The sequence below is a fragment of the Egretta garzetta genome, unplaced genomic scaffold (genome assembly GCF_000687185.1).
Source record: "Egretta garzetta isolate BGI_Z169 unplaced genomic scaffold, ASM68718v1 scaffold117, whole genome shotgun sequence".
NCBI classification, from domain to species: domain Eukaryota; kingdom Metazoa; phylum Chordata; class Aves; order Pelecaniformes; family Ardeidae; genus Egretta; species Egretta garzetta.
Window position 1 is genome coordinate 1461303 of NW_009260479.1, and position 9765 is coordinate 1471067.

Sequence of the window (9765 nt, forward strand, 5' to 3'; positions counted from 1 at the left end):
GCGTGCAAAGTGGGCAGAGGTTAGGTGGGCTTCTTTTGTTGGGTTTGGGGTTTTTTAATAAAACAGAAATTTTAACTGAATATTATGAAAACAGCTTTAATGCCAATATGGATTGTTCTACATACTTAACTTCCAAGGAAATGGATAGAAAACTAGGGAGTGCAGCACACACAAACCTAGAGAGGAACAATCCTTCCTTTCACAATGGAGCTGTACATGAAAAACTTTTCAAATAGGTTTCTTATTTCTAAGATTCCTTCATGTGGGTTTTTTTGGTTTTTAAACAAATTGTAATCAATAACCAGAAAGAAGTGTAAGGACTTTGCAAACCTAAGAAATGCATTCCCAAAAGCCAGCTGAGTTCTAACATATATGAAAGTCAGCAGCTGCCACGTAATTGACCTTTGCATAGGGAAAGCACTCTCTGTCCCCTTATATCGTCATTAAATCATTTCCCAGTTCTGAACAAAAAGCAACCGAAACTCAAGAAAACTAAGACCAGAACACAGCAGAGAACAGGAACCCCGTTATATAGGGAGTCCTCAGCTTAGAAAATGCAGTAATCTTTTATGGCCTGATGACATAGAATTTTTATAAAGTGACCCTACTATATTTTCCCTTGAGATCCTGTACCTCACTTAAGAACTACAAATACAAGTACGAAAGACTGACTACACCAATTGGCCTTTCTTGAGAAGGTATTCCTCCTGCGATTGTACCACTGCAAGAAAGCCCCAAGCCCAGCTAGCCTTGGAACAAAACCAAACCTTTTAAGAGATGATCAGCACGAAAACATTCCCCATTTTTCACATCTTTCACCATGAAGTCAGCAAACTTGTCTACATGGCCCGAAGTCCTAAAAAAGATGATACAAAAAAGGAACATGAACAGCCCCAGGTACTGTGTGATCCCAGCAGACAGACCATTATCAAAGAGAAGTCCTTCAAACTATGCACCCAAACTGCAGGCTCACTCTTGCTTCAGATTATAGATTCGCATCAGGCAGTGCCATCCCACAGAAAACCTGATCCGTGAGAAAGTATCAATAAGTCTAAATTTTAAAATGTGTCACTTAGTGCCTTTAGGAAGTGCATCGTGACTGAAGCAAGACATAGATGCAGTCATGAGGAGTAACCAGTAGTTCAGGTGGACAGATTCCCACTATTTTATAGTAGTGGCCCATGAAAGCTTCTGCCCGTTATGCTGTGACCCATACAAAGGAACACCATTGACTCAGCTCAGACTCTCATTCCAAAAGTTCCTGACATATTTAGCAAACCTGTGGGTAGTCTTAGTGGAGATAGTGGAGGTGAAAGGGTCCAGAGCCTGAACTATGCTCTCACCTTGGAAGACAGTCCCTCTACCTGGTCTGTGCATAAAAAGAGGGCTTCAATCCCCAGAGCTATGGAAGCACCATTTGCATCCAGAGCTCCATTAACACATTGCATATCGCCATCCCTCCACAGAGAAGGGAAGGATGGTTAAGCAACCTGGCCACTGTCATAAACCATGACCTAGGTATCCCAGATATAGGCAAGTCACCTAACCCTTTTTCTTGTCTTCTTGATCTTTTAGATAAAGAAATAATGTCAATTTCTTACCTAATGGGACTGCTAGGAGACATAAAGACATTAGACTCTCAGACACAAGTCCCGCTGCTCTCCCTGATTTATGGAACAACAAGCTTCTCACACTGACCTGTACACTGATAGCTAATTATTTTGCACTGCAACAAGGTATGAAATTGGGTGACCCAGTCTCCAGATCCCTGTGGGTAACTTTACAGAAGCCTGTAAAAAGCAACTATGACCAGAAATTACACACTGCAGAAAAAAAAAAGACCCATATTTACTTCAGAACTGGCTCTGGTGTGAGCATGGTACAGTCAATCTCCAGGATTTGCTCCTCCTGAATAAAGTGCTGTCTCCATGCCTGGATGATGTTGTTCTTCAAAGCACACCCAACAGGCCCAAAGTCATACAGGCCACTGACACCTGCAAAGAGAAAAAGGTAAAAAAATGTGGTAGGTGCAAGATTGTATGAAGTATGCATTGTTTGGAGGAAATGTCATCCCTTCTCAATGCTTCCATCCGTTGGTTTAAGCCTGAGGTCATTTTCTGAGCATGAAGCATCAGCTTCTCCATGCTAAACAGAATATGGAATGTCTCTCACTGTAGAGAGCTTTTCACATAAAGACCCATGACATAAAGGCTGAAAGTAAAGTCCATGAAGCACCCAGACAGACACTGCCCTACACACAACCCAATACAGTCCAGCCACAGAGCACCCTGGGGCATCAGGGGCTCTGGAGCTACTGGTTCCAGTAGAAGCTGGAACTGATAAATATCAGCAACCAACAATTGTAAAAGCCATGCTCCCTTCACCAATGCATTATATTTTGTGGAGAGTTTTGTGGGAGCAATCTATCTGAAGGAGCAATCTGAATACAGAAGATGCAATAACGTGTGTGCCAGAGCAATGTTACTGTCAGCCACAAAGCATACCTGCCAATCACTAGTTTAGGCGCAAAGATGGGGAAAAAAAAAAAAAAGACAATAAAACAATCCAGAGTATTTAGTTTAGTATATCAGGCAAAAGAGCAGTAACCGCACAGGCACTGTGCTGCCCCCTGTGCTGCTCAAATCAGCCGTCTGAAGAGATTTAACAGACACGTTTGTTCACCTGTTCAATAAAGTTCATTGACAAAGTTCATTAAGGTAAGAGGTTCTAAAGTTCACAGTAGTTTGGAGCATTACCTTGCCAAGGAAAGCTCAGATAGAGATGAATGGTTACAAGGAAATAAGCTGATCGCTCCCTTAAACACCAAAACACCCTACCCTCTCTGCAAAGTAACGCTCAGAACTTGCATCCTAAAGCCTACTCGTTTGCATTCAGAAAGCAAAAGGCAAATTTTGAGCCCCTCCCCATCCAAAGACTTCAGGAAGAGGGAAAAACTTTTGCAAGGCTTACAGACTCAAGCAGGACAGGTTAAAGCCAACTTTATAAAAAAAAAAATCTTTTATGTTGCATTAACGTAACATCATGAGAGTACAGCATTTCACACAGCCTGAAAGACCAGAACATTAGCCTAAAGGGATTAAAATGTAAATGTCTTCAAATCTGTACCTCCATAAATAGAAAAGGCTTGATCATAGAAAAACCTCCTTTTCAGGGTGTCTTCCATTTTAACTCTGTCCACAATGTCATCTTTGGGCTGTAAGGCCAGCTCCTGTAATTCAAGCAAAGCGAAAAGAGTTAATAGCTCCGGTTTCTGGCAGGAGGACAAATCCTCTCCATTCACGACTACGAGTCAAAAGTCTGCAAAGACCATTTTGAAGCAAAAGTATCCTGCCAACATGCTCATTTTCCAAAGAGGAATGGTCACACTGAGATTCAAGCGCCCAATTACGAACACGGTTGTCTGAATGCAGCATTTTAGACACTCAAGGTGGACTCACCTGCCCTAACTTTCAGACAACTAAGTCTGAGTTAGTTATCCTCAGCTTTCCTTACAATCAGTGGAGAGAAATGACAATTTCTAAAGCAATTCTTCTGACCGATTTCCCTCTCCCGACTACAAAAAGAGCTTAAAGTGACCAGCTCAGGCTACAAACATCTAACTCTCGGTATATATGAAGCTCTCAATAAAGTGTTCCTCACACGGAAGAATTTTTACCATGAAGATTACAGATATCATCATCCCTGTGCTCTGCCCAAGGTGTGTATTTACCTACTTGTACAAAGAATATCTATTTGCAAAAATGTAGGCTTCCACAAACATGGCCCCCTGCACTCAGAAAATTTAGTTACAGAGTGCCTAAATGCCCTGGCTAGACTCTGTGAAAATGTTTTACAGCAGACTGTTTTATCTGAAAACCTATGATTTCTGCAACCAACTCCATTAGTGAAGTCAGCAGACTTGAAAGATTTTCTTCAACAAAGCCGTTTTGATAATTAAAGCAGAATTAAGGCAAGAAGTTCAATAAATTAATTCAGATCCTCCTAAGTGGCTAACACGATCATTTTGAACAGCCTTTTGGTAACAAATTTCTTTTTTGAGCATCTATAAAGGCAAATACATTTAAAAGCACTGTACCTCTGCTTCTCCCATGAATTAGCATAAGCCAAGGAGTAACTTTCATAGAATCATAGAATCATAGAATGTTTTGGGTTGGAAGGCACCCCTAGAGGTCACCCAGCCCAAACCCCCTGCAGTGAGCAGGGACACCACTAACTAGATCAGGTTGCTCAGAGCCCCGTCCAACCTGGCCTGGAATGCTTCCAGGGATGGGGCCTCCACCACCTCTCTGGGCAACCTGTTCCAGTGTTTCACCACCCTCATTGTAAAGAATTTCTTCCTTCTATCTAGTCTAAACCTACCCTGGTTTAGTCTAAAACCATTACCCCTTGTCTTGTCACAGCTGGACTTTGCATGAGAAAGAGTCAAAGACACAGAGTACACATGAGAGCAAGCACCAGAACAGTACTTTTAAAGCATGGGAAGGGAATCTGTTCGGCACTCTCTGCCTAAAAACACAGAACCATATTTCAGTGACCAGGGTTTCTTAACAGAAAGAACGGCTTTTGCACAGAGATGGACAGGAGAAGAGCAACAGTGACACAGCCCAGTTCTGAACTGGCAGGGAGAAATGGCCACAGCACAGGAGTATATATAGAATTCTGTAGAGCTCCTCTCCTACTACCTAAAGAGATCAGTTAATGAACTGGTGAAGAAGTCAAAGAAACAGTCTCTTCTATCCAGCATATATTCATAAACATAAATATATTTGTAAATAGAAGGCAGGAAAGTGCCTGCGTTAGCCTTCAAGGGGAAGAAAGACCCTATACCAGAACAGAATCACCTACTGACTTAAGATACAGTTTGAGGACGTAAAGCCAAGGAATTTTAAAAACTCAACCGCTCTGCTCTGTTCGAAGCTTCAAATTCAGAGCTGCTCTACGATCTTTAAGCAGGAATCACAGGGCTTGAAAACCGTACCAGCAGCTGCTAAAGCTAACGAGCATTCACTCTGCTGCCTTCTGCAGAAGCTGCAAGCGACTGGGATGCACTGGTGGAAACACTGTCAAGAGAGAAAGACTACATTGCAGCGCTGCACTCACAAGGGCAGATGCTGCGTTTGCAAGGTCATTCTTCCACTGCCAGGGATACAGCCCACGTAAATTGTGTAACTGGCAAGCACGCCTCTACGCTGCATCCTACCGGCACTCTTCCAACAAAAAGGTGGGGCTCACAGGGATACCAGGACTCCTAACCCGCCCTGCTACATCTCTCTACGTCAAGCTTCCGAGAGCTGGGAAACAGAAATGGGAAAACATTTAGAAACTATTTACTCCAGGATGACCTAGCTATCAATAGAGGTTTCGTGCAATGGTTTCAAAGCACAGTTCTATGCTCAATACTAAGTAGAAATGACACCTTTTTACTCAGGTTAAATGTATGTAAACAGATAGCCATAACACCAGACCTGGCAGCGCTAACTTTGCCTCACATGACTCTGTAGGACAAATAGGGTCAACTGGTTTCAGTTCAGGTATGCTCACATCCTTACACTGAGTTAGTTGCAAACAGTGGTGTATTTATTTATTTATTCATTTATTTTTAAGAGTACCACCAAAGCACAACTACAATCATTTTCAAGTGAAATACAAATCAGAAAGAACTCTGTAGTTCCCTGGGTGAATCTGCACACCTGATTTTTTATGCTTCAGGAGTGTCTTTTTGTTGTTTCAGTCTGAGAAGGGGAGGGAAGCTTGCAGGATAAGGAAGTGTATTTTTACTTGTTTATTGATCTAGAGACAAAACAGACTTGAAATTCCATCATTTCATTTGCAGAGAGACTTTTCAGAGCACAATCACATTTTAAAAAGGTGATTCAATACATCCATCTCTTTAAGGCTGAGGAAAACCATAGGCCATCTGAAACACCTCCAACAACTTTGTTTAAACTGTAGCAAGGAAAACAGTTTCTAAAGAAACATGGTTTATGCCAGCCTGGGAATTTAAATGCTGCACAAAGAATCTGAAGATGAAAACTCACTACAGGGAGCAGCAGGTCCTCCCACTGTGCACAAAAAACGTTCTATACAGTAGATGAAGATTAGCGACATAAACGCTGACTTTCAGCTTTGACTATGAACAACCCAAACTGGTATTTATTTGTTTGCACGCTGTGATTTAACCCTAACAGACATTAGCATAACAGATAAAGAATGAAATTGTCACGAGCTGGAAACTTGCAAACTATTTCAGAAGTGATTCAAACAGTCTACTCTGCTATGACTGTTAAGCCCAAATCAATACTGTAAAAAAAGCATTAAGTAGAGGTTTCAGGGCTTTTCAGACAAAACTGTGGAACTTAAAATTTGATTTCCAGACTCACCTTCGCTTCTAGGACCCTCTTCCGAGCTTTGAGCTCTGCTACAGCTTTGTCTATATCCACCTGGGGAGCTTTCTCTTCCTTCAGCTTCCTTACCAGTTCTCCCTAGAAGGAGACAAAACACAAGATATAGATTCTTTCTTTGAATGCCATAGTCGAGAACTCTCCTGCTTTCAGCTCCCCTGGCAATCCAAAAGGAGGGGTTTGTCCTGCCTCCCTGCTCTCCACACAGGTCTCAAGAGGCTGCTTCAGTTGGTAGAAGTGAGAAACACTTACGCATTTGGGAGTTAGCAGAACTAGACGTCATTACAGAAAATCAACCCCCCCACAACTGTTAAATCCCAGACCTGTTATTAAATCTCAGTGTGCAAATATACTCTTGTATGCACCAGCAGATTTCCACAAATCCCAGCTTTCTGTCTTCGAGACTGAAACTAAGTGGATCCTCAGATGGTTGATACAGGCTTTGTGCTCTTTCTGGGCAATAAGGCTTTTCTTCCTTTTACTCCTTCCCTTTTTCTTCAAAATTTATGACCATTTCAGACTTCTTTTCCTCTGTCAAATCTGCTCAAAACTGGCCAATAAGCACACAAATTTTTAGAAGGTCTCATTAAAAGACAGGCATTTTTAGCCTAATGTTTAAGCAAAGAAAGCATTGAATTACCTGTTAAAACAGTTATTATTTTTAAAACCTGTCCAGTAACTGTGGGAAAGAATGGGGGGGCGGAGAGATTAAAAAAAGAAAAAAAACACAAAAAAAAACCCCAATGCCTAAATATTTCAGAGCAGCAAACCCCTGCAGTGGGCTTGGGTCAAGGCCTTGACCCGAGTCAAACCAACATCACCTTGTTCCGGTTCCACAAAGGTTCCACTCTGCCCTGTGGGGATGATTCTCCCCTTTCATCCCAGGGAAGTGCTCAACCCCTAAATACCCAACAGCATGCTCTTCTGAACATGGTCCCCAGCAGTCATGCCCAGCTTGCTCTTGGAGATAAACTAATTAAAAGTCTTGTCTTCCCTTCAGTCCACTCTTCTTCAGCCAAAACCAAGGTCTATCTTGAATTACTGAGAAGGACAAAGGAGCTGACCCAGGAAGAAAAAGCACAGAGATGTCAATGCCTTCCCAAGCTGGATGGTCTAAGAATGGGATGCTCCAAGTTCAGCTTTTTTTCTTGTACTTCTTCATTAAGCAAAAAGAATAATAATTAACAAAAAAAAAAAAAACACCACAACCCAAAGATATTACATTTCCACAATACCAGCTTTTTCATAAATTCTGAGCTTTTTTGACATTACTGTTACAGACAACTGAGAAACCAAAGAGAAGAGAATACACAGATTGCCATTCAGTAATCAGATTAGAAAAGCTAAAAGTGCTTCAGAGACTAAGGGGTTCAAAGGCTAATTTTATTAATAAAAGGAGGAAGACTCAAAGACTGCATTAAAACAAACACACACGAAGAAAAGAAAGAAAAATAAGAATCCTGTCGGGCTCCCCAACCCCATCGGCTACAAGAACAGAACAAATCTGACATTTCCTTCCTGTTAACCAGTTATACCAAAACGTGAAAGTTTCACTCTAGAGCTGAGGACTTCAACTGCCATTCCCGGGTAACGTGGCAGAGGGAGGGATCTGATTTTTTTTTTTTTTTTCTTTTAAAGTAGTAAGTCCAAATTGCCTTTGTTGAGCTAGGGGGTCGGCAGTGGAAAAACATCAAGGTAGCAGCAAAGCAGCTACTGCTGACTCAACAAGACCTATCACCCGGCTCATCGCTGAGCATCTAAAAGCAGCATACAGCAACTCTTTGTCCTGATCTGTAAGTTAAAAGAGTACTCGGACATACACAAGGAGGAAAAAAAAAAAAACACAACTGAAGCAAATAATAATGTTTGCTGACAGGACTCAATCTAATTAAAGCTATGAGCTCGAGCCCAGCCCAGAGGAGGAGTGCACAGCAGCACTCGATGTGGCAAATTTTGCTGCAGCTTTGTCCCGTAGACCAGTAAAGCGGAGAGGGATCCACCCCTGGATCACGGCAGCTTATTGCATCAGGCACTGCTGCAGGAAGATACGCCACTCACTTTCCTCTCCAAAGCGTAAGAGTCCCTTAGGTTTAATTAAACCGCTTCTCCACGAGCTAAGATAGGGTCCTCTGCATCGTAAGGTATCAACTACCCCAATCTTTGTTACTCTCTCCCTCTCCTGCACACGGATCTCACTGAATGACTACTGTCAGCTGTACAATACAATATCCGTGGTCCCAGCTATCCAAATTTACCTGAAAACCTTTCCCTGGTACCCCACACTCCTGTTCCAATCCCACAGGCAGGCAGAAAGAAGGGGTGCACTGATACTTTAAAGGCAAACGACAGCACCCAAGATACAGGATTTTAAACCAAACAGATTGGCTAGTTCTAGAGATCATCGTTTTATTTACAAGAAGCTCTCTTGCCAAGGCATTATGCTGTACAATGATTCATAATACAAACTCATTGAAGCGCTGGTATAATTAGAGGGCCATAAATCCATGCAGTTAATGGGAAAACACACGCACAAATCTACGAATACCTGGGACACACACGTAGCTACGCGTGCAGCTAAGCAGAAGACTACGGATTTGGCCACTTAAAGGAGGCAGGCGGGGAACCCACATGCATAGGTCTTGCTGCTCAAGCAGGGAGGAAGGGGAACTTCCACGAGCAGGCTCCGCTGCCAGTAACACGCGCAGCAAGGGTACCAAGATGAAGATTCGCTTAGGAAATAAAAAGACAATCAAATCCTTCTCAGGTCTGCAGGAAACTAAAGATAATAGCTTTGTCTGCCAAGGAGATGGAAAGAGGATGCGATGCTCTCGCAGATAATAGGAGACAGCTACGTTTCTAGCCAAATAAGAAGGATGAAATGGAAAATGTGCAAAGGAATTAATACCCCTTACTGCATCAGGCAAATACGCAACTCTAGAGAACAGCATTTACCTCCGACACCAACTCGGCTCTAAAGGGAAGTCATCGCGTGACCCTACTGGATGAGGAAACCTATGCAGGCTGTTTCATAAAGAAAAGGTGAGGCTGCAGGGCCCTAAAAGCGTGACAAAGTCGGCCCTAGCCTGGGCACAGAAGACACATCGAGCCCAGGAGGGCAAAGCCGGGCAGACCACCGCAGAGATCCAGTCGTGGGGAGACAGCCCCAACACACGCCGCGGCTACGGGGTGGGGAAAGGGCTCTCCAGGGGAACCCCCCCACGGCCTGCCCACTCCCTGCGGGACAGCAAGACCCCCGGGGGCAGACCCCGCGCCCACGGGCACCGGCGCTGGCCAGAAGCCCCGGGCAAACCCGCAGGGACCCTCCACCCCCCGCACCGCCGTG

The 9765-nt window shown here is 43.2% G+C and overlaps 1 protein-coding gene across 1 annotated transcript in view; it reads right to left on the reverse strand.

Annotated features, from left to right (window-relative positions):
- The window catches only part of GARS1 (glycyl-tRNA synthetase 1), a 26488-nt gene extending 19327 nt beyond the window's left edge, over positions 1–7161 (reverse strand). Inside the window, exons 1-5 of the mRNA XM_035899655.1 lie at positions 6746–7161; positions 6402–6503; positions 3127–3229; positions 1853–1994; positions 768–856 (exon numbers count right to left, since the gene is read on the reverse strand). Coding sequence (XP_035755548.1) covers positions 768–856; positions 1853–1994; positions 3127–3184 — 289 coding nt within the window. The 5' untranslated portion in view covers positions 3185–3229; positions 6402–6503; positions 6746–7161. The remainder of the gene's footprint in view (positions 1–767; positions 857–1852; positions 1995–3126; positions 3230–6401; positions 6504–6745) is intronic.
- Positions 7162–9765: the final 2604 nt, after the last annotated feature.